We start from the raw sequence: 25,988 nt of genomic DNA, 5'->3' as shown, positions 1-25,988 counted from the left end.
TCATTAACTGATTGTAATAAAGATGAACTGCCTGCCGTGCACACTGACCAAGAGCCACACTTTATTGTAATTGGGACAATTTATTTCATGAGCCAGTGGCTCTACTTTTTTGTCCCTCCCATTCTTTTTCCTTTTTTTTTATTCCTCATATGCTCTTCAAAACATGAATGTGGTGTCTCAGCTGTACTGCTTCTGTTGCTACAGTGAGTGCTGATGTATGAAGATGATGATTACAAGGTGTATGTGCAGACGCAAGTCAACTGTCAAGACGTTGCATCAGATTTAGCTTCTGGCATCAAAGCCATGCAATAGTTATGTAAACTTGACGGATACTCGCCGCCTTCCTTATATCAATTTACTGCTTGTCAAGATGATAATGTTATTTGTTCCCCTGTCTTTCTATTACAGCCTCAGCTTGACACCTCCCGACTGAGAATGTCTGATGTTTGTGTGCAGTGGTTTTGTTTTTGTATTCTTTTACTATCCTGACACATATTTCACTCATCTCTCTGCAGCAGAGCAGCATCAGGTGACCTGCTAACTAGTAAACCCTTCCACAATAACAGATCATTTAAATCATCCTACACAAACAGCAACAGAGTTTCTACATGAGGATGAAATAGGTTCGTTTTTACCAGCTGCAGCATCTAGAATTTCAAGATGAATTCTAAGCTCAAAGTCTGCTGCCACAAAAATATGAACTGTAAAATGGTTTTTTTTGTTTTGTTTTAACTGAAGGAGTGTGTAGAGTGTGTAGAGTGTGAAGCAATGACCCAGTTATCCTTTAAAGGGCAATGACCCTGATATCACAGTTTCATCACTCAACATGGATAAGGTGTCAGTAACAGATTCCAAGGTGCCGAGCTGTAAGAGGTTGCAACATCTGAACCGTGCAACTTTCAAGGTCCTGGAGCGGAGCAATGCCTTGTGCAACAACTCCCCCTCTCTTTGTGTCGTGGTTCAACACTTCATTCAATATTAGTGTGAGAAACAAAACATCCAGTTTGAATTTTTATTGTAAAATTGGAAAAAAAGGAGAGAAAGAGAGAAAAGCCCCAATAAGCATTTCTTTTGATACATATCTTTATCTTACCATAATCATAAAAGAAAAAAAAAAACTGGCTAAATAAATAAATAATAAATAAATAAATAAAAATAATAAATAAATAAATAAATAAACATCAAGTTACATACTTGAGCCGATAATTAAATATAAAATTATTAAATCATTAATCATTAATATGAAGTAATCTAAGCAGCAAGTATTAAGAAATTTCAACAGGGGGAAAAAAGTTTGGTTTCTCAGGCTAATACAGAACACATAGTTTTTTTTTAGTTTTTTTTTTTAGTTTTTCTTTTTTATAAAAAGATACTGCTTTCCCTGTCAGTTAATCCATGCTGTACTGACGCTGCCACAAAAACAGGTGGCGCTCTCCTTTAAAAAGAAAAAAGAAAGAAAAACAATACAACCTGTAAACAGCATTTTCTCCTCCAGGTTTAAAGAATAGTACTGAGATTCCTCTTTTTGCGCCCTGTATGTCAGTAAAGTCTACTTCACAGACTCCATACTGCTGTTTATATGTTTTTGTATGCTTTGTGCTGAGAAACCAGAAAGTTAAGATCTTTATAAAGCGAAACCCTCCCCCCTCCCCGGCCCCCCCCTCCATTTCAAACTCTAACCTATATTTACCCAAAGAAAGGTCCTGTGCTGATTTTCCATAATATACAGATTTCATATTTATAATAAGCTACTATCCTTAGCATTCAAACCATAGTTAAAGAATCATATTGTTAATACGAGTAGTACCATAATCATAATCTTTGACCCTCCCTGCCCCCCATTGAGCATGCTCAGAGATTGAAAGGGCACCATGGTAGGATGACAAATATTTAAAAAAAAATGATAAAAACAGATGCAAGAGTGAAAACAATGTAAGAGTTAAACTTCAGCTCGACCACATGCAGCTTATGTAAAACACTAATGGAATCATTACTGCCGTTTCAGTTCTGACGATTCATGAAAGTTAAACAACTCACTTCATTTCCTGGATTTTAGTCTTTTCATTACTTTCCTTCCTTTTTTCTGAATCATATAGCAGATATGTATATCCAGGCTTATGCACTACATACACAACTGTAAACTCAATCAGGTTGGAAACTGTCCCCATCCACAAACCTTCAGTGTTTTAATTGCGCTCAATCAACTTTCTTTTTTTTTTTTTCTTGGCAGAATGAAATTAACTCAACATCTTTTCAAACTCATTAAATTTCAGCCACAGCTGGCATCTTTAATTTGCATTACCCAAGCTGTTGTGAAGGCCAAATTTAATTTGATTTTAATAATTTAAAAAACTCTCCAGTAGAAATCCCATAAGAAAAGATTTTTGAGCGGGTTTATAAGGCCCTGTATGGCCCGGGGAAAAGAGGGCATATATCACAGCTTCCTAAAGCTGCTGGGCCCTGACAGGAGAGAGGAAACTAACAGTAACTCACCAGGGGGGAAAAAAGCTGTCATCTGGCAAATATATATGAAATCTACCCTTTTCACTGGAAAAGCCTATTGTACCTATTGTATATCATAACAGCCTGAACTGACCCCCCCTGCCTACACTGTTATACGATATCACAAAATCAAATATTTCATTCTACTAATGAACATTTCCTGAAAGTAACACATTTATAATACGTTATCATAAAATATCAAGGAATCTGGCACATTTAAAGTCTGATGAGGAGATGCAGTGGATATGCTTGCATAATTTGGCAATTCAAGATGAGAAAAGGCATTTTCAAAGACTTCCTTCTTACACCATCTAAGTTTTTCCTGCAACAGAACAATATACAGTGAATGAGGGTAACATTTGTGAAAGGTCTACTAATAAATGCAACATCCCCTCTCTAATAATACTGATCCAGTGGAGCAGAAAAATAAAAAGGAATGGCTGAGCCACAGTAAAAACAAAAGAAAGGATACAGTCATCAGGACCTGGGCAGTCATTCTGCTGATAACAATTGTTGTACCAGACTACAGAGGCATAGTAGTCCTTTTTTCTGAAGACTCTACTTGTGTGGATGGGCCCATAGAGACAACACTGTGATTTGATGACTGAAGCACTGATGTGTCTAAAGTTTAGAGCGATGATCAGAGCGCTGAGGTCTCACAGAGTCCTGAGGGGCAAGCTGCTTCAGAGAGCCAACTGAACACATGAACGGCTTGCTGAAAAAAAAATCCAAATTAAAAGACAACTGAGAGAATGTAAACTGAACAAATCTGATACTAAAATGGATATATTTATATATTATTTAAACAAAAAGGGATGAATCAGGAAAAGCAAATAACTTGTGAAAAGCAGATTTCATCTCGGATGTCCTGTGTCTTTTTGTAAAAAAGCATCACCACAGATGAAGCAAGTTTAGTTAATTAGTCATATCTGATACGGCGTGATGTGTCGTGACCACACTGTATAGGAGCCATGTGTGACCGGCGCTAATGGTAAGCTGTCATCTTGTTGAAGCAGCAGCAGCTGTAGCAGCCACACTTACAGGCCTGCTGCTGTCTAATTGATGGATCATTTTGCTCTTAATTTGACCTCCTAAGGCTGGTAATGCCAGGCTGTTCCTCACCGTGTACAAGCTCTTACTGTGCTATTATACCCTTTGGAAAAAAAAAAAATACAGCTGCTCTTCACTGAAGAACTTGTACAATCTACTCTAAACTCTATGTACAGATTCTGTTGCAGCCTAAACCTCTGAACCTTCTAGTTTCTTTGCGATAATGATGTAGATTTAAGTGCCGTCAACATGTCCCACAGGACATGCTGCCTCTGTCAGGTTTGGGGTCCCCTCTGAGACTATGGATGATAGTAAGAGAGAGAAAGGACTCCCATCCAGCCACTGAGAGAAAAATGAACTCTGTCACTTAGTCAATTCATTCAAAATGCCAATGTGTAATTGATTGTGCATCTCTTGCCCCACGGTGCTGCTCTCCATCTGATCAATATTATCATTATCCTAATTATGCCGTGGGTTAGCTCTCGGGCCCCCGTGAACTGATGGTCCCTATTAAGAGAGAGATATGCTGGCACTTGGAGGTGAGGAGAGAGGGAGAGAGAGAGGGGGGAGGAGAAAGAGGAGGGGAGTCTGCTCTCGCCTGCTGAGAGCAGCTGGAGGAGCTTGGCAGCGGGAGAGGGCACGACCTGGCAGGGACCACTGTGACACGCCGATGGAAATTTTTACAACTGCTGTCAGGCTCATTTGTATATTTTATTAAGCAGTTACAGATGCTGTGCTGTTTTACTGCTGCGTATCCAGCTCAGCCGGGTGGCACTTTTACCACAGTGCTTTATGGTCAGATTATCTGTAATATCAAGGTTTTAATGATGACACAGAATGACTCTTGTTTCAATTATGGAATTGCAATGTGCTGACAAGAACAGAGGACAGCACTACATGGCTAAATACGCCGCAGATCTGTGATGTTTGCTTGGCGAGGCTGTTATTATGTCACTTTTGGCACTACAGGACTTGTTTTCTTCTTCTTCCGACACAATAACACCAAAAGATCACACCTCCGAGATGAAATACTGAGATAAGATGGAGCAATGAGTGGCAAAAGAACATATCTGAACATGCTCGAAACAATGTCTAACCCACATATTCTACGCCACTAAAATAGTATAGCTTTATTTTTTTATACATTTTTTTTTCTGTTTTGCTTTAATATTCTCAAACCCAGTAGCTATAAATGTAAAAGGAAAAGAAACCAAAACCCCTTTCCTCTTTTTTTTCAACCTGAAGCTAGTATTTCTTCTTAAGTTTAACTTGTAATATTATTAGTAGTAGTTTGTAGTATTAGTATCATTAATACTATATATTACTGTTCAGAACAATAAAAATGTTTGGTCCTTTGGTCCCTTAGGGGTGAAAGATTTGCAGTTCTACTGTTGCTAATGGAAACCTCGGTGACCTCCAAGAGTCATAGTTCTGCGCTTGCTGAGAGAGACGGTGAGAGAATAAGAGAAAGAGGGAAAGAGAATGAAAGTCTGTCAGTGGACGTATAGAATAGCTTCTTTTTTTCCACTGCTTTTCTTGATCTTCAAGTTTTAACCCTCATTTGTCCAGTACAGTAAAAGCCACAAGCGCCTCTTTCCTTATATATATGTGTATATAATATGTATATAGAAATCTATTTGTTGTTGCTGCTTTTTTGTTTGTTAGTTTGTTGCTTAATTAACAATTCAAGTCTCAACAAGAAAAAGTTCTGTTGTTCAGTCTCATCACATCTTTTGTCAGTTTCTTTTTTTTTCTCTTTTTGTCTTTCTTGCACTGTACCATCTGTTACTGTTAAGTCCCCCGGTGAAGCGCCACCTCCTCTTTCGCTTCTTCTTTCTCTGCCGTAACCTATATCTTCATAAGTAAATGCTGATATGTCTTCAAAAATTCCTTATGTGTTGATTTTTTTAAAACATATTTTGCTTTCAAAGAAAAAAAGTTTAACTCCTCCGAGATATCTTCACGTGTCCTCTAAAACCTGGAAATAGAAGAAGAAGGCAATTTCAGATTTGACTGCTCATTAAACTGTCATTCCAGAGATCCATTTCTTTAAACTTTGGATAGTTCAATATGGCTCTATTATATCAGTGTAATGGTCTGGAGAGAGCTAACCCACACTGGCACACCAATCAATCTTTGTCAATCACGATGATGACAGATTTTTCCATAATTAATACGCCTGCTGTGCTGCATATGAAATCCAATCTTACAGTTTCTACATGTCTGCAGATACTAAAACCTTAAAGGATTGAGCTTTACATTTACATTTACACTGAACATGTAGTATTTTTAATAAAGAAGAAAACTATAGGCTCTTATGCTCAGGCCACTATAAGAAATGGAAAGTCTGGCCATCAGCATGCCAGATAAAAGCAAGTGACGCTCTTTAAACCTGAGCTAAATCCTCAGCTTCAACAGCAGCAATGCTGAGGATCTGAATGTTGAACCAGTGACGGTGCTTTGACACTTTGTGTGCTCACCTGTGCTGCTGCAATGAATACTGAAGGTAGGCTGTGTCAGTAAGGGCGGCTGGCATCCTTCGGTCTCTTTAGCTGGACTTTCAACCTCTTCATCCCAATCTGAAAGCCATTCATGGCTTGGATAGCTGCCTGTGCACTAGCAGGGTTGTCGAAGCTCACGAAGCCTGTGAAGAAACACAAATTCATTAACTCTAATGAAAACAAGGAAATTATGAGTGTCACAAATGGTCTTTAAGGTGACAATTTCAGTCACTATTTACAGATAATATTTATTACAAATGACTCAACTGACAGTCAGACACAAATATGTATATACAGTATAGATATACATATATATATATATACATACATGTTAAAAAGAAAACAGCAAGCGAGACATACAGTATAAAAAAATATCTGTGTTTTCACTGCTTGATCATCATGGCTGGCCTGTCTCCCACCTGAAGGAGTGTAGATGGCACTGGTGAGGCAGCTTGCACCTTAGAGCTGTCTAGCAAACGCTCAGTGGCTGTGAAAATATGCTATAAAGTTATTTGAAAAAAATAACCTTCAAGTTTGTTTGTTTAAAGAGTTTAGTGTAAACCAACGTGTTGGAATTAGATTTTGACCAGCTGCTTCTTTTCATCAAGTTAAAGCTAAAATAACAGACAATGGTGAGACTCTAAATGCAACAAGTGTGTGTGGGGGTAACCGTCTAAAGGCATCATTGTCTGAATGTTGCCTCCTGGTTGACAGTTTTTGTTGGGAAGAGATTTAATATCAAACTGCTTGGTGATCCCTCAGAGAGAACAGAGAAGGATGCAGCTGCTGATTTTAAACAAGAATAAAATAAGATGGAAGAAATAGCTGAATTGAGGTCAATATTTTTCTTTTGTAATGAATAAACAGAGGGAAATAAGAGTTTATCAATATTTGGTAGCAGTGAAAGCATCATTTTTTACTTTTTACCTGTTAAATTTTACTGGCTCTCGTAAACAACCGGTGATCTGAATTATATCAGCACATTGTAGTCTACTGCTAATCATTATAGTAACCAGGTCATCCTTCTTAATATTTGCTGTTTTTAACTTAATAATGTCCTTTACCGTGTGGCTTTTTGACATCCCTAGAAAGTCCAAAATACATAAATGAATGAGGACAACCCAATGCCCAAAGTAGTATGAGCAAAACAAGAGCAAACATAGTTCATCATGAGGAGACAGGTCTGCTGCAGACACAAAAACCCCTCAGAGCATTTCCCTAAAATACACCCCTCCTCAAACCTATGCTGAACATCCTGTTTCCATCATGTGTAAAAATAAAGTCTTGAAAATCCAGTGACCAGAAACTGCAGTGGAGTGTGTCTCCACTTGATGCGCTCCCCTGTGTCTGTGGTGTCATTAGGAACAGTCGATGACCCATGAAAAACAGCAGGAGCCTCTCCACGTCCAAAGCCACCTGGGGGATATGTCTGCCTGGCCTGCTCGGCTCTTGGTCAGCCCATTAGGGTGAGGGCTGGGCAGCTAGGAGGGAAGGCTGAATGGAAGTCTGAAGCAAGTATAGAAGCAGGGAAACGAGGTGACCTCCTAACCCGTCATCGGGTTAACACATTCGAACTGGGGAACAGAGATGAGCTGGAGAGGCGATGCGGGCTTAGAGCTCTAAGCCCTCAGCTCAGTCTTGTCACACGAGTGTGCGCTTTCTCTTTCTCTGTTTCCCAGTCTTTTACACACCATCAATCTAAGTTTATCCCCTCTTTCTCTTTTCTAGATTAATTACACCAGTGTGCTCCATCCTTCCCCAGGCCTAACATTATGTTGTAAATGCATAGTGTACAAGTCAATACTGCAAATAGCTCTTCTTTCATGAATTTATATGTTATTAAGTCCCCCCAGGGAGACAGGGCCGCCGATCAATTTTGCCTAGGGTTCTTGGGTTCCCTGAAGTGAAAACAAATGCTGATCCATAACTGTCCTTTGACCCCACCCACCCACCCAACATCCCTGCCTGCCTCCTCAAAGTTTTTTATAAGCCCTGGGGCTTGTTGGTATGTGCAGGCTGACAGAGCTAAATGGGACAGGAGGTGTGGAGGTGTGTGAATCAGCCTCAGCAGTGAGGGTATTGACAGATATTGGGGTTACAGAACGGTAACGTGGATGCTGATACAGCACCTTAAGGTTTCCAGGTCACACAGCTGCCAAACAGAAACAAGGACATGGACTCTGATTGACTGCATCATGGCTAGTTTGGCCACAATGTACTCAGCACATTTTTTTCCATGGTGCCAAAACACAGCAGTCATCAAGATGCAAATTCAGGTCAGTCAGTCAGTCAGGGCTAAGATCACAAGATCATTCAGTCCTCTGTGTCCATGTGCTCAAATGTCATCAGAATCTACAACATTTAAGATTGTAGTGCATATATATGTTATATATACTGGACTGTCCAAACTGTATATTTTTTCTCTTTTACAATTTTTGACAAATATCAATTTGTTGTAAAAGTATGAAAATTCAAAAATAAAAGCTGTGATGAATCTTCTTGTCACCCACTACGCATTTACTTTGAATGTATTTATTAAACTAGGAAGTAAAGTTTTTTCTCTTGTATGGATCATTTACTTTTTTCTTATTATAAATCAGTAGAGACCTGTGCAGACCTGCCATCATTTCATCTTTATGTGAAAGGCAAGATTTATATTTAATCACAGTATAACCATACCCTGAAAAAATAAAACAAAAGTCAGAAGTCAGTAACGATGTACAAAAACAGTAGAAGTCAGTGTGAGAGGCAGAGAAAAACACACCGAAGCACTTGCTCTGGTTGGTTGCCCGGTCCATGAAGACCTTAGAAGAGATGACAGTGCCGAAGGGCAAAAACATCTGCATGAGTTCATTGTCTCCAAACTCCTGTGGCAGGTGGTAGATGAACAGGTTACAGCCCTCTGGGCCTGGATACAGAGAGAGGGAGACACACAGAGAGAGAGGGAGAGGGAGAGAGAGAGGGAGAGGGAGAGGGAGAGAGGGGGGGGGTTCAAGGGGGTGAGGGAGAGAGAAACAGCTGTGAATTTGTTATTTTCATCTATGCAGTCTCTCATGTTGACTAAATTAAGATAAGTGGAAATAGATTTCCAGGATTTGTCTGTGACATTATCAGTGATAAAACATTACTGTTCTTAAACGCACAAGAATAAATTGAAAAGTTTTTGCCTTGATTTGCTGATACTGTGTGGATACTGAGAACACATTAAAAATTTCTATTTACATTTAACCAACTTTTCAGATTAAATGTGAATATGAAGGACTAAATCTAGATGATGATCAAAATCTTTCACAAGTAACTAGCGTGATCTACTACTCTTTTTTAATTAATAATACATGTATATATTTATTTGTCCCATTCTCCCACTCCCCAACACAACAGTGGCTACGTCCTTGTACATGATGTGCAAAACTGATATCCTGATTGCGTCATATATGGCTTCGTACTTCCACACTTCCTGTGTGACACAGTTATTTCTAAATTTGAAAACTGAAAGAGCTGCTGTTACTAATTCACTGTTAAATACACAGTTTCAATGCAACCTGAATTAATATTTATTTTGCAAACCTGCAGCGGGTGTGGGTGAAAATCATCACATTGCTTACTTTGAATATCTTCATATATGCTACCACAGTTTTCTTGCAACTTGTCTATCTACAATTTCATTCATTTTATCCATCTGGGTTGCACTGCCACTATTCTCTGCTGGCTGAGAATATGATCATAAGCTTTAATTACCGCAAAGAATGGGCCTTTGCAGATAATGTATAACCTATTTTCATTATGAACAGTATAATATAGTTGTATTAACATTATTCTACCTTCCTCATGCTTTATATATCTATTACCTAAGATGAGATGAGAACTGCATTGAGTAATACTGTTCTCTCAGCCGTTCCACTTTATTTATCTATTAGAGAGAATGAGATGTGTACAGTGTTAAAGTAATAGTCTTCTGTCACCCTCACGTTCTTTATATATGTATTACACAGAATGAGGTGTGCAGTGTAAAAGCAATATTGGTCCCTCATACTCATCTTCTTTATATACCCATTACACTGGATGAGATGTGTGAAGTGTAAAAGTAATAATGTTCTCTCACCCTCACCTTCTCTCTGCTGCTGCTGCTGGATGACCTGGGGTGGTTGGGGCAGTGTCTGACCAATGGGAGTCAGCGTGGTGGCTGGGTAGATCGCTGCAGGGAGGCAGAGAGAGGGAGAGAGAGGAGGGAGACGGATGTAAAGGAGAGAGAGGAGTGTAAAAACAGGGATCCTACAGAGAATGGTGTCAAGGATGCTTAAGGTCGATCACACAAGCATTACATGTGTAATCAAAGGCTCTCTGATGTTATGTTCTAAGGCAGTGTCCTACATTATCTGAATACATACAGACTCACACTCACTTAGTAGTTACCCTGCAGTAATTGTGTCTTTGCTGCTTCTCATTTAGCATTTACGGCAGATTGTAAAAACCTCAGAAATACAGTATAGTAAGCAGAGCGCTCCTGGCTCTCACCTGTGTATTGCTGTACTCCAGTGAAGGCTTGCTGGAGGGTGTCCGCAGCGGTGGGGCTCTGGGTGGAGTAGGGCGGCAGGCCATTGGTGTACACGGTCTCCACGGCAGGGTGTCCGTTGGGCTGATGAGGGATGCCGGTGAATCCGTTGACGATGGGCGTGACGATGCTGGGCACGGCGGAGGTGGTGATGTTGGCTGGTGGAGAACTGAGGCCTGCTGGGGGAAAAAGGTTCACTGTTACCGGATCAGGACGACTCCATCTGCACGGCTCTACATGATACAGCAACACAGTAATAATGTGTTCAGACATAAACAAGTGTACACATAGAACACATGCTTTACTATTGCGTACAGAGAGCAAAGTCTTGCACGCACACTTGCACAAGCAGATAAACACACACACACACACACACACACACACACACACACACACACAAACACACAAAGACAAAGCTCGTGACCAGAAGCTACACTGCATCTCCCCTCTAATGCAAGGACACGCGTGCGACGTAAGACTGTCACATATCTGGCGTTTGTCGTGACACATCCTGCAGGATAGCTGGGAAGTCAACCTGTGAAAAATGAGCCTGTCTGTAGTGTTTGTGCGATACCCTGCTGGCTCCTACTGCTCAAGATGATGAAACCACTATGCAACTTCTGAGAGGGGAAAAAAAAAAAGAAAAAGAAAAAAAAGATCTGGACTAGATAGAATGGCGATTACAGAGGGAGATTTGCTTGAATGGGCAGGTAGCAAAAACACAAAGATGCCTCTTACTTTTATACATCATAAAAAAAAGACAAAATAACAACAGTTGGCAGTTTGACAAATGGGTGGGTCATAACATATATGGTACACGCCTGAAAGGCAGCTGCAGGAAGGTTCATGAGTGGAATCGAAATTGGATGCTCCCTGTCCTCTCTCATTCAATGCATTTTAAAAGGACCCTCCTTGAAAAGTGTTTCCAATTATGCCGGGAACGTCAAAGTACCCATTTTGAGCAGAATCTCACTGTGTGATGGTCTCTCTAAAACGGCTGCTCCGTGGCAAAGCATCCAAGCTTGTTGAAGTACAGCTCCCCTGAGGACCACCTCTCAATCTGGAAACCCTCGCCCTGATTGGACAGAAAGCCCAGGTTGTCACGGAAACCCTCCAGCATGCCATATCCCCACAATCTGGTGCCTCAGTAAAGAACCCCCAGTGAGAGGTGGTCCAGATAGGGTAAACAATCACATCCAGTATGCACATAACATGCTCTGAGATTTATGCTAATGCAACGGTAAATATGCTGTACATCACATGCTGAAACCTCCCACCACTGAGCAATATCAACTACATAGCCATATGGGATTTCTCCTCTCCTCCTCTCCTTCTCCATTTCCATCTTTTTCTTCCTCTCCCTGTTTCAGTATTTAAGTCATGAGGAGTCTGACAGTCACACTGACTGCTGTGGTGACCGAGGGAATTGCCAGGTCCAGTGAGAGCTGTTGTGTCTTTTGCACTGGTTTCCTTTATTCTTTTTTCTTTTTTTATTGAAGCCTCCCCACGATTGCTTGTTTCCTGCGGAGCTGTGATGAATTAGACTGCAGCTTCAGCCCATTCTCCTACCAGCACCCAGGAGACTGCCGCTCCTATTCTGAGGACTAGAGACAGCTAGTCTGCCCGGGCCACACGCACTCTACTGTACCGCCAGATAATGCACCCTCTCCATCATCAGGCAAATTCATTTCCCAAGGTTTAGCAGTGCTGGGGGGGGGGGGGCGTGCGTCTACGTATGTGTGGTAGTAGGGGTAGCAGTGGTAGTAGGTGGTAGTGTGGACCCCTTGCATAAGATCCAGGGTCAGCACTTGGACATGACATCTGTACTAAAGGAGAACACATGACACAAGTAACAGATTGGGGCCACCGAGTCCAGTCAGGTTATCATTTTGGAAATGTCACGGCAGAGGATAAGCATGAGAATCATATGTGTAATAAGGAAGCATCGATACTGTAGAAAGCTCTGAAACGTTTCACACCCAATAACTAAACTAAATTCAATGCTGAAAAATATAACAGTGGCTGGGTTATACATGTACTGGATCAGAGAATGGGGTCATGATACAAGGAAAAGACAATAAGCAACACCTTGCCTGATAAAACAATGATTACACGAGAAAGCAATTTATGTAGCCTAGTCATCATCTTTATCCTCACTGCCACAATGGCCCAATATCCAACACGAGCAGACCCTGAAAATGTTCTCCTCAGTTGAAATGGGGAAGTATTTCCTACTGTCCTGAACTAGAAAATAACAAGACATTTTCATTTTATACCTCAGTGGACATATAGTTCTTGCATTGTGGAAAATTGTATTCATAGCCAGTTTACAATGCACACACAAGAGTGCAGATATACATGTTGGTGTCAGTGTGTGCTGCGTGTATTGGCCTGTAATAATGACATGTTGTTCCTCACTCTGGCGAGGCTGAATACGAAGCTATGGGTCAGCAGATTACATATTCTATACAGCGAGCACTTAACTATCATTTCTCCACTCTTATTACTGCAAGAAAGAAGTCTACAATGCTAAACAGTATGTATATGTGTATGTCACATAAATTTATGTTATGAAAGCAGAATTATATTCATATTCTTGCAGGCCGCTTCTCAGAGGAGAAAACAGTTGATTTGCTCTGTGCGATGATTGCTTCATGAAAGAAGTCCTCACATGCGACAGATGTATTTATTATGCTAATTATACATTCAAATCAACGAGGAATGCTATACCCATACTGGAGAGTGCAGTCATTACCAGCACAAGGACTGTCTTTTGCTGGAACAAGTAATAAGCACTCAAAACAGATGCTTTCATCTAACTGATTTAAAATGTCATGCATTTAGACTCAGAGAAAATGTCTGCCTGGTTCTGAAAGTGTAAATAACAAATCTGAATATGGGAAGGGAAGCTTTTTCAAAAGCCAGTTGGTACACCAAAAAAAAAACAATTTCACTTTGAATACCATCCTTTAGACAGTACTAATAAATACTCATAAATATTTGAATATTTGAGCAAATAAAATGTGACAAAAAATGTCCTAATTAACTTTGTGTCTCTCACGTTTATACACATTCTTTTTTTCTTTTTCTTTTTTTTTTTTTTTTTAAATCTATTAAACATTTAAATGCACATCAAAATACAATTTTAAAGGTGATTAAATACAAAATTTGTGTTAGGATGAATCTTACTAATAATGTTATATACAACTGTTTGTAGGATCTATAACGTCCTTCCAATTAAAGGCCACTTCTTATTATGAGTGAAGGTGTCCTACATCTCAACTTTCTTTTTGGTATTTCCCTTTAATTTTGTAAGTTTATTAAGAACTTGCAGCCATCATAGCAAATATCAATGATACACACTTTGATGTGATCTTTGAGGGAGCAGCATTGGTACCTTCATTAATCTGTTACATTTTATTCCTATTTGTCTCATCTCTTCTGATGAACTTGTTAATGTTTGTCACTTGTACGCTGATGATGGAACTCTGTAGATCTCTGGGCTGATGTGGAAGTTAACCTGACAAATGAATAAATAAATACCTAGGAAAGCAAATAAAAATATATTTGAACCATTAATCCAAAGTCAATGCTGCTCTTGAGGAGCTGCACTTTAGTGTTCCACTAGGAGCTCAGCTTTCTGGGAGTAACACTGAACAGCAAACTGCCGAGGTCCAAATCAGCTTTGAGGTTTGAGGAGAGTCGAAACTTCACTGAGTTGAGCCACAATCTATAAAGCACAGGTCTGCAGTGTCTCTGAGTGTTGTCCTGCAGTTGGGTGGTAGTCACCTTGGCCTGCTTGACAAAATCCAGAGGAAAACCCTAAAAACTGTTGGAGTGGGCCAGGACACTGCTTGTTTTCCCTGCTGTTCAGGTCTTGTACAAGCTGCACACACATCAGTGGACCTCCGAGCTCCACCATACGTCAGGCACTTCATCACTTGCCTTTCGCGGTGTCTCATTCCAGTCTAAACCAGACCTCCTAAACTCCTGTTACAATGTGGAAAAGCCTCCCCTAGCGATACAGTAACCTTCATGGGCAGATTATCACACCTCGTCACACCACACAAAGAAAATGTAAATATATTTAAATATACATAATAATTACATAACAATACAATAAGAATAAAGTATGTGTGATTTATTTTCAGATTTTCTTTTCTTTTAAAAGACAACTTAAAACTTCAGCCATCAACCTTTAGTACTAAATACAGCAACTTTCCACACTACTAAACCACTAGTGCTGTTTGCCCCACTCCTGAGGCTAATGTACATACAATGCACTGACCATACTGATGCCCCCGACTTTCAGATCCCTGAGCAGACCAGATGGGCAGCCTGTGAAGCTCTGCTGCTCGTGCGGAGCTCAGTTTTGCTCACACAAACCAGATTTGGTCCAGGCGAGCGCTGTGTCTGTGCTGTCTGAAAGTACTTGCACACACCAGGAACAGGGAATCCTTTTGCTGTCACACAGCTGCTCACCTCCGCTGCCGGGATTTGATATGCTTCTGATGCAATAGGCCTGATTTAAACTGAAAGAGAGGACATTTATATCTGAGGGAAAACGGCCCTTTGTGTAACTGAACATGTTTCTAAGTTGATACCTTTGTCCTTGAAGATAAAATTATTGTTAAATTCATCTTCGGAAAAGTAAAGTCATAAGAAAGCAACTACAAAGAATGCGTTTTTTACTGTTCGAGATGGGCTGTAAGCCGGAGGTCACACCATCAATTAAGACACACAGGTGTTAATTTCCCCGGCTGTTTCATCTGGCTCTCAACAGACTACACAACTGTGTTGTGATTCTAATAGCTTTGAAGTGACGTTTCACTCCAACAATGAATCTTTGGGATTCTCAATAATTCTCATCATCAGCTACGACACCACCATGTACTGCTGGGGATTTCTTTTTTGATATTTTGTTGTGGGTTAGTTGATATCTAACCTCATCTGCCATCAGCATTTGTTTCAGAACTAGACATTGAATATAAAGAGCGTGTATGACATGTATGATGCGTCATGGATGGCAGGTGCACATACTGACAATGAGCTGTCGAACAGCTCATTAGTTTCATGGTGTTTGTCGCCATGGAAATGTTCCGCATCAGTGATGTAACCATACTCATCTCCAGCTAGGATGTTAGGACACATCCAGCCTGCCTGTGAGTGGGTTGTCTCTGGATGTGGAGCATCTGCAGCATATTTTGTGTAATATGGGCTTGTGCATGTACATCTTCAGTGTAGAGCAGCACCATGCAACAGAACATTAGAGTGACTTTGATTACACACTTCTCACATCCTAACAAAGCATCCTTGACACTACGTGTTCCTCACCACATATACCCAGCGGGATCCACCCCCCCCCCTCTTTTCTCACCCTCTTTATCTCCCCCTCTCCCTCTCTTTCTCTTCCTCTCTCTCCCTTGTTTTGTTTAACTTTTATTTCTTCTGCAGCACTCAGGGAGCGGCACCTGGTGAACATTATTTTCAAAAAGCATCATCATGCATCATTGTAAGGATACATGCTCTAATCAGCTGAACCATCTGGCAAACGGCTTATGCACCATCAAGCTTAAATGCTTTGCATCTGTTGATCAAATGGATGTCTCATTGTTTTCAGAGTAACACCCTTAACCTCTGAGCCTCTTTGTACCTCGGCTTGCTGTCACAAACACGATTTTTTTTATGTTGCAGAGGTTATACTGATCATTTCAATAAAAGATTAATGTCACGAATTTACCTCAATATCAGAAGGGTGTTTTCATCTATTAAACTACTATTGGAGCTTCATGTTAATGCCTAGCGGAATGTGTAATTCGGGAAGGCGGTAGCATACCTATCAATGGCCAATTGCCCTCATTGGGGACATTAACCTCTCTACCTTTTATTCCTTTGTACATTTAACACAGCTGTCAAATGTCAGAATTTATAGATTTGTTTTGAGCTGTAATTTGGTTGATGAAATAATTTAATGCATAAATTAAACCTCTGTCGAAGCAGAGAAGTACTCTGCTTCCACATCCTAAAAACAGATTCTGATATTACAATTAATTATTCCACTGACTCTGTGGCAGACATCCTACAGTCTCTCTGTAGTGTCAGAGTCTCTTGCCTACTTATACAGACAGCCTTGCCAGTAATGTTATGTATTCCTTCAATGAACTCTAAATAAGTCATAGCCACAAGTGTGAAAAAGGAGAGAGAAAATAGCTGTGTATACCAAAGCAGCAAGCGAGACTACCACTCCTGCAGCTGCTGGCAGCTACATTCGAATTAATGAATGAAGAAATAAAACATCTCATATTTATGACAGTCCTTGAATATTCCAAAGCCATGCTTTCTCTCAAGGATTAATAATATATTACATTCAATAATAAAAGGTAATCAGTCGACTGTAGTTTACAGAGGCATGTCCGAAAGCAGATAAATGGCACCACTTCACACCCATCAGATTCACAGATTCACAGACACCCTCTTCTCTTTTCCTATCTCTGTCTCTGAATCACAAGCATAAACATATTTGTCCTTGCCTAAGCCATGTTGTTAGCATTGCCAGCTGATATGAAATTGCCTTAAAGTTCTCTATACATTCACTATACAAGTATTTTTGTTTAGCTTTTACAAAATATCCAACAAAATTCAGCAATATCTCCTTTCAAGTAAGACAGTGATGTAGGCTACGAGATACCAAACAGCACAAACAATTCAATCGGACTGGAAGATAAAGCTCCCCATCTCTCTCTTTCACTCACACACACACACACACACACACACACGCACTTACAGAGTGAGTTCCTTGCAATGCAGTTGCACTATCTTTCATCAGCACTATTGTGTTACAAAATACAGGTATGAATGCTGAAAACAAAGATCTGAATTGCCTTGCTGTCAGTGCTTTACCTGTCAAAATAAGAGCTTCACAGCAATACTGAACTCCACTTTTAATCACTGCCTGATTGATTATGCCCACCCAAAAGTGCACACTTTGCACTGAAAACATCACTGTGAATATTTGACAAATGGCTCTCCTCTCTAGATGTATTGCCTGATATTGAAAATTATATATTGTTCACATACAGCATGTGTGTCCACTGGTATTTTCTATCATCTCACTTTATGTGCACACATTGCTTTGACTTTTGGTGAAGACAGGCTCGATTAAAAGGATGATAAGGGTCCCGTTGCACTTATTTCAGCACCTGATCGGCAATCTGTTCTGTACATCCTAATTTAAAAGATTGTTGTGAACTGAGATGAGCAGGACTAAACATTGTACAATAAAACTGTCCTTTTTGTGTCTTTGGATGAAGAAGTGAAAAGAATACTACAACTTAAGGGAATATTTTTTTCCCCACAGAAACCACAGTGCAGAGAGAAAATATGACTTAGTGCAGCAAGTTTGTAGTAAGATGCTCGTTTCCTGTGATGGCTATAAAGTAAATCTAAAATAGGCTTTGTTGCACTGATGGGGGTTCTCTCTCTCACACACTGATTGGTTTAAAGTTACCAAAGTCATCACCTTAAAAACTCAATGCTGCAGTGTAGACAAAGTAGGTGAGCGGAGCACAACAAAGACTTGGATACTCCTGTATTATTTATTTCGGCTCATGCTTTTGTTGAGTGGAGAATCTTGTGTTTCCTCTGTCTCAAGGAAAATGAAACACCGCTGAGTAAGCAAATGTTATGCAGTGGGTAGGTATTTCAAAGTCCTTCTCTTTCCTCTGTAATCTATCTGCATAGGAGGTGTTTGTTATGGAAAACAAAACCAACTGCATGCAGATCATGCGCAAGTGGTTCAAAGCACAAGGTCAAAATACTACGGGGAAATTAGTGCCTTATCTGTAAACTTACTTATTGATATTCCTTATTCGACTGCTACTATCCCCAAATATTTTCTGCATCCACAAACAACATAAACATGCAAATCCCACTGAATGTATTTTTTCATCTTAGACTGTCTTTCTCTCCAGTGGAATAATTTTGGATTACCAGTAAGCAGGCACTCTGTCTTTTGGCCTTGCTGCCGCTCTACTTTTTTTTTATTCTCACACTGTGACAGCACACACACACACACACACACACACACACACACACACACACACACACACACACACACACAATTCAAATATTCATATAGACATTATCAAAAACACAAGTTGACCTACAGGAATATAACTGGCACATAAAACCTACACACTTACAGTAAGACATTTATACACGCACCCCCCCCCCCCCCCCCCCCCACACACACACACACACACAATCAGAGGAGTAAAGGGAATGAAACTGAGTGCTCACCCAGGGTTTGATGAAACTCACCCGACACCGGGGTCATGGGGGTGGGTGGGAGGCTGTTGATGTTGAGCGCCCCCATCTGGTGGATCTGTGTGGCGGGGAAAGCCACGCTAGGCGTGAGGTAACCTCCGTGGCTTGCTGCCATGATGGCTGCCTGCTGCTGCATGAGCTAAAGAAGAGGGACACGGAGAGATGGGTGGAGGATAGGAGGGTTGGATGGGGTGTGTGAGAGAGCAGGAGTGAGAACGGGGTGCAACAGAGGTGAGGGGAGGACAGATGGTAATGAAAAATATAGTAAGTTGGGAAGGAGTCAGACAAAGACGAGAGAAGGGGAGCGAGAGAGGAGAGAGAAACATTGCAAGGGTAGAACAGAGGGAGGGATGTATGTTGAGGTTGATGGATGGATAGTGCATGGGAAGTACAGAGAAAGTAGAGCGGAATAAAAGAAAGGGAAGAAAAAAGAAGCCTGTCAACCTATGTTTAGTGAATCTGTCTATTCTCCCAGCAGGAAGCCTGTCACCAGCTGCAGAAACAATTTAATAGCTGTCTGTTGGGCTCATACAAATCAAGGCACTGACATGTGCACATTATCTTTGTGCTTAGGGAACAGGCAAAGTTTGCAGAAGAGTTGCAATGCTTTTTCCTTACAATTGTCAAACTTCACAATATTCTGTTTGGCTGTATAGAAATGCCACGGACGTCTCGCACTCTCGTCATTTTCCCTGAACTCATCTCTAATTTTTCTGATGTATTTGTAATGATTGCTGCTTACAGCTCAACATCCATCCAGAGTTTAAAATTTGCTTTGTTTTATAATTCAGTTGGAAAACCACTCGGCCTGACTCTGGGCTACTTTTGCCAAAATAGAAGGCATTCTGCAAACAGAATACATTTAGTCTTGGAACTTAATAGCATGACCATGGTCTTTGCTTGTGTGAAAAGCTGTGTTAGAGACATAATTTTACCAAACAACATTGTGATCTTTTGTAATACCCGTACAACTCCACAATGGCTGTTTTGAGAAGTCACTGAATCCAGACCCTGAGTCATTAAACAATATTCTTAAAGCAGACATAGCTACCAACTCAAATTCCAAACCATGTTAGTAATACAGTAAGTTATGTGTCCAAAAAATGCCAATGGCAGACACCTTTTCACCCATTGGATGGTTCCACAATGAGATAAGAATCAATATGCTTTCATTCAGTCTGCCCTTCTACTTAGCATGAAGTGAGAAGTGAGAGCGGAAACTATTTTCCATCAAATGCAGCCCACAGAGTGTTTATTCATATGCATAGGACATGCTCACATGCACCGCCGCCCTGCACTGTGCTCACACACAAACACACACGTACACGCAACATGCATGAGGAGCTGTGGAGACTATTTGAGTTTCCGCATTCAGCTTAAATTCTCCCTGTGCAAACCAAATGCTGAATGCTTAATTCAGAAGAAAATCCATCATTGTACAATGGCTTTTGCAGCTTGTGAACCAATGGGTTTATCTGGGGAATCAATAATCTTTTGCAGGCTGTGTAGCTGCCCATCAGGCATGCAGACGTGTGTGATTTAGGAATACAAACACAGATGGACCAACCTCTTGCCCCTGACTTTGCATCTGTTTAATACTGCATAGCCGCTATGTGTCAGGGAAGCTGCTGAGACTGACTCGTATAAGCAGAAATCAAACTCCTCTGCCACTGGCACTAATGCTAATGACGATAGTGTGAGACAGTGGAGGTATAGAATGGCACTCTGCTTGTATTTGCATGGGGACCCTGCAATGGAAAAGCCAATTATTTTCCCTCAGTGCTCCTGTCAGGTAACCTGAAAGCGACTGTCCCGCTATAGAGTGCCCAACATTGGCATCTCATCCATTAGCCTCAAGCTTTGGCATTGCTATCTATTAACGCCTTTTGTCATTTGCATAATTTTATCAACGTGACAAATGGGGATCATCCATTCCTTTCCAAATAAGATGAATTGAGCCTTTAAGGGGGCACAGCTACAAAAGACAGCAAGGGAACAAGAAAATAAACAAAAGCAATGACTTAAAAAACAAACAAATAGGTCCGGAGGATCTGGGGCTCCCTTGCTTTGGCAATGCTGTGACTGCCCTCCTATTAGGATGTGAACAGGGCTGGACTTCAGGATGAAGGGTCTGACTGGGGTGGTATTACAGAGTAAATACACTGTCACACCACTCACTGTTTTTTTTTGTTTGTTTTTTTTTTTTTTTCTTTTCTCTGGATCCATTCACTGCTTTCAGTGAGGACTGGAGACTTAGGGTTGATTCTAATAAGCCTGTAGCCTATTCATTGTGGGCCCTGTGGCCTTATACAAGCTGGAGGCCTGGACAGGGCAATAATGGAGTGGGAGTGAATACTAGTGACTTCAGAATACTAGCCTCTCTCCCAATGCATGTCTTAGATAATGCAATCCTTAATGCCATCCGTCAGATTGTCACAGATAACAACTCTGGCATTCATTGATGCTTCGTTCCAAATTAAAATGCAGCAAATTGGAAACTCAAGCATGTAATTATGTCGGAATTCAGTGGTTAATACAAACTGGCTGTGATAAAAAAAATAAAATAAAATAAAGAACAAAAAGCAGAGTGGTTATGTTGACAGAGATATTCAAAGTCATTCCATTTTACTTTTCGTATGCATATGCTTTTTCTCTTTTTTTTCAAATTTTCAAAGGCATTATATTCAAAAGCCATTCCCATTTCTTTATTTATGCACTACCCAGCAGATAGCAAATGTCTCTGGCGGAGAATGAGCACAACTGAGTCTTCATCATCACAGACACAACCTTTTCTGCTTCCTCTTGAAAAGAAAGGAAGAGGGAAGAAAAGGCAGACAGAAACAAGGGGGACAAAAGAGAAGTGCATGAGATGAAAAGGAGCAAAGAAAGTTGCCCGGGCTCCAGTAGCATTCATTTAGTGTCAGACATCTGCTTTTTTATTGCAACCTGATGGCATTACTCTCCCCTGGTGAGAGCAGGCAATCACCTCTTTATCACATGGCAATTATCTCTGTAGCGCTGCTCTGTGACTCGCTGACTCTCAGCACTGTCACATGTGACCCCTTATAGCCCAACCAGGCGGGGACGGACGAAGGGAGGGGCGGCGGCAGGGGGGGGGTGGGGAGTAAGAGGGAGAGAGAGAGACGGTGAAAAAGGTTGAAAAAATGAGAGAGAGAGGGAGGCAGTGGGTCACTGAGGTGAACTAAGAGACTGAAGACAGAAGACTGAAGCTCAAGGGCCTCATTTGTTACCCCCATGCTAGCAGGCTGTATCTCCGCACAAAGATTTTAATAGGTTTTTTCATCTCTGATGCACTTTGTTATGTGTGTGCGCGTGTGTGTGTGTGTGTAGACATGTATAGACACATGCAGGGGGGGGGGGCAGTCAAGAGCTGGTCCTCACAAGTATAAAGCAGCCAAACCAGGTCACACACATGCCTGTGTGTGTCTGTGTGTGTGCGGGCAGTTTACTGTACAGCCGAATGATGCAGTAATCTGTTACCATCATTCCTCATGTGGGCTGTGTTGCAAAAGGCTCTGTTTCGAATGTGAGTCCCTCCAACAGGGGGAGATGTTTCCTAATGTGAGTTTACTGTCATCATCCTCCCCCTCATCCACCCACACACTGTCACTATTAGCACCAAGTTAAACCATTTTCTCTCCTCTCATTTATCTATATCACACTAGAGAATCTTTGAGGGAGGCAAGAGGGGCCGGGTGCTGGAGAAACTTCTCTCTTGTCCACTGACACAGCATGTAGTCCTCCACCCAAAGGGAAGCTAAAATGGCTGTCTTTACAAAGAGACACGGCTTTAGAAGGGGAGGGAAGAAAAGTGACTTGAATCAAATCTAATCATGTACAAATATGGTGTTTGTGTCTTGAAGGGGAAATCCAAAAGGTAATAAAATCTGATTTTATTACTTGCATTCAGCAATTCAACTATTATCACTTACCACGAACACTGGAATGAAACATGGAATCTCACTCTCTCGCTCTTCTTCGGCTTGTGTTTTATGAAATCACCTTTTTGCAAATAGGATGTCTCCTGTCAGAGCACACCAGTATCTGTGTCTATCGTGAAAATGGCACATTTCTCATTTTTGGCATATGTTGTCAGTGTTGTACTTCTCCAATTTGTGTTCAGAGCCCCCTCCTTCTCCTAAAATCCAATTTACTGGCTGTCAGCTCAACTCTATAATCCTATCCACTGCTGTAGTGGAGAGGTAGCTCTTTGAATTTACCATTTACTGTACTCTCTGGTTATAGCTATATATACCATCTCTCCCCACGTCTGTATTCTATACTGTGCCACCTCCTCTTCTCTTGGCCAGTGTATATGAAGAGTAGGCGAACATGTAGTGTGTCTTTGGAGATAAAGTCCTTTTTCTGTCACTGCAGGTTTTTCGTCTTGGGGGAATATGTGTAGTTTATCTTGCCGTAAAAAACATTCATCGTATCACTTCAGCACATTCCCGGTGGCTACAGGAGAATCACGGCTGCACACCATGTGCATGCAGCCAGTGCCAATGACTGTAATGTAATCATAACCACTGTGCAAGCTGGACACCCACACTAAAGATAACTAATATTTGCCTTTATTCCACATTATTACGCACCTAGCAGTCTGAACCAGTATTTAGATTCATTAAATAAGTCTTTAGCGTGATATAAAAACAAGACCCTTGCTGATAATCCATTACTGCCTCTTGTGCACTCATTACTTTATCAATAGTTGGGGTGAGTTTATCTCCAAGGTTGCCTTGCCTCAGAGTTGCTTGCTTTATTTTGCTGAATTCATTATGTGCAGGTGCATGGCATCCAGAGTCTCTGTGATTCATAATACTAATACAAGGAGAATTTCACCTTCACTACCATCATTCATGCTGTATAATCTTTGTGTCGAGAAACCACATATGTGCAATTTCTCCTCCAGATTTAATGGTAATTGATTCTCTCTAATGCTGAAGTATCCCGCATGCCCTTGTTACTTTCAGTCGGAACTCAATTTCCTAGCATCATCCTGCTCTTTGTCATATTATATGTGTGTATGAGAGAGAGGGAGGAAAAAAAAGAGAGAAAGAAAGAACATTTGCTGCGCGGTGTGTGTACACTCTTGTGCACGTCTGTATGAGTCGACACGGGTCTCTGCCACAGTAAATAAGAGTCATGGCCAACCTGAGCGGGGCACAATGGTCTCCCCGCAGACCGCCACTGCCTCCACCACCCCTTAAACATTTGCATTTCTCCACATTTCCTGGGAAAGGGCTGCATTTCATGAATGGTAATGAAGGTGGGAGTTTTACTGGAGAGAGCACAAGAGATGGCCTCGCAATTACTCTGGGATGGTCAATTTGCACATTTCACACTGGGTCCCATGGCTGTGATATGAAAATGAGGGAAATGGATAAGCCCCCAAGACCTGCCTAACGTCAACAATTAATCCTGGCATTTAGAAGGAGCAAAAAATGTAACTTTTACATCCAAATAAGTACAGGAAAAGAGGAATTTATGTTCCTCCTCCTTTGTAAATAAATGCTATAAATACTGTCTATGTGTATTTGTGCAGTGTGTTGTTACAGAGGCCCAGGTTTTTATTTCAACACTGGATGCAAAGCTTTTCTTAAATTTATTTTAGCCTGCTTCAAGTAGGTTGTGCGCATGTGTGTGCATTTGCCTGCGTGTGTGTGCTCTGCCTCAGCAGGGAAGAAGAAAGTTTGTGTGCAGATAAGTTGCCCATGGAATATTCTGAGTCAACTGTGGCCCCTGAAGCATCTCATAGGCCCAGAGGGAGGGACAAGGGGAGGGAGAGGGGAAGGGTAGAGAATCAGTGATAGAGGGTAGAGGGGGCGCATGGTGAGAGGGGCTGCATAGGCTGTCTGAACTCATCAAAGAGCCGGGGGTCTGCTGTGTGCGTACGGTGCCATGCCCTGAGGGTGGGGTACAGTAGGCGGGGGTGGGGAGGGCAGAGGGAAGCTGATGAAGGGTTGGAGGGTACAAGCCAACGTGCCTACGTGCTGAGGGTAGTGAATGTAATGGCATGGCAGCAGTGCTTAAGAGGAAAGCAGTGGAGAGTGGTGATGAGAGCTTGGCGAGCTAAGTTTCACTTACAACAACATCTACCAATCAGGGCTCAAAATGCACAAAGATTTGCCAGCGAAAAGTTTTGAAGTGGAATTACCAGAAAAGTTATAAACTGCAGATTTCAGTGGTAGATATCCCGTGTTAACCTATGTGATGTGTATTTGGACCAATTGCAGCAAATCCCAGGTAGAAAAATCCCACAGTTAAATTGTTTATCCCACGAGTGATAGTCTTGACACACGAGCGGTCCACATCACTGATCATCTCAATGGGGTTTACAGATAAATAAAAAAAAATGTGACCTATGTGATCTTATTCTATGTTTCTGTTTGTATAAAAATGAGAGAATCCAGGCAAAAGTTAATACAGTCTGTGTTGCTTTCAGTCCATTTATCCATGTGAGGGGTTTGTTTGCCCCACTGGGCGGCTCCCGAGTTGGAACTTTTTCAAAATCTGCACATAACAGCTTTAAGCATATTGGATAAATCAAATATAGCTTCCAAGACTTTTTATGTTGGTAAGGTTGGTGGAATAAAAGATATGAAAAACAAGGTGTAAACACAAACACAACATTAGCTCCATATCTTTTAGATACAGAGCTCTGTTTCTCTGTTTCTAGCAGATATGGAGCAACATTAGGATTCATTTGGAGTCATGTTTCTGGCCACTGATAAATGAAACCCAATATTCACTCTGGTTTACTTTCCACCAACTCCAGAGGGAAATATCTGGCTCTTCAGCTACTAAATGTGTCACTATGTTCATCAGCTAGTCGCTAACTTTGTCCGTCTGTTGTTTGGTGCTGGAGAGATAGCTTACAGTAAGTTTTAGCTACTGCCTCCTGCGGCTGAAAATGACACTATGAGAGTGGTGACAAAACATGCATGAACATGAACCAAAACATGTGTCCCATGAAACCCAAACTCTCTGTGCTGTAGATCTGAGGGGAACTTCAGGCGAGTGATAATTCTCGATGG

At 41.1% G+C, this 25,988-nt stretch overlaps 1 protein-coding gene across 4 annotated transcripts in view; it reads right to left on the bottom strand.

Moving 5' to 3' along the window:
- Window positions 1-1,033: 1,033 nt before the first annotated feature.
- celf5a (cugbp, Elav-like family member 5a) overlaps window positions 1,034-25,988 on the bottom strand; it is a 179,325-nt gene continuing 154,370 nt past the window's right edge. The window contains exons 7-12 of one of the 4 annotated variants that reach the window (XM_087174967.1): window positions 18,904-19,069; window positions 10,569-10,784; window positions 10,156-10,248; window positions 8,818-8,961; window positions 6,033-6,196; window positions 1,034-5,530 (exon numbers count right to left, since the gene is read on the bottom strand). In XM_087174967.1, the coding sequence (XP_087031093.1) occupies window positions 6,069-6,196; window positions 8,818-8,961; window positions 10,156-10,248; window positions 10,569-10,784; window positions 18,904-19,069 (747 nt within the window). In that variant the 3' untranslated portion in view covers window positions 1,034-5,530; window positions 6,033-6,068. The remainder of the gene's footprint in view (window positions 5,531-6,032; window positions 6,197-8,817; window positions 8,962-10,155; window positions 10,249-10,568; window positions 10,785-18,903; window positions 19,070-25,988) is intronic. The other 3 variants (XM_087174968.1, XM_087174970.1, XM_087174969.1) reach the window with 3 other exon arrangements.

Source organism: Seriola lalandi, unplaced genomic scaffold (assembly GCF_002814215.2).
Source record: "Seriola lalandi dorsalis isolate HSWRI2012SDOR001 ecotype SW California unplaced genomic scaffold, Sedor1 jcf7180002054402, whole genome shotgun sequence".
In the NCBI taxonomy this organism is placed as follows: Eukaryota; Metazoa; Chordata; class Actinopteri; order Carangiformes; family Carangidae; genus Seriola; species Seriola lalandi.
The sequence above is the reverse complement of the archived record's forward strand: the minus strand, read 5'-3'. Positions and strand labels throughout refer to the sequence as shown.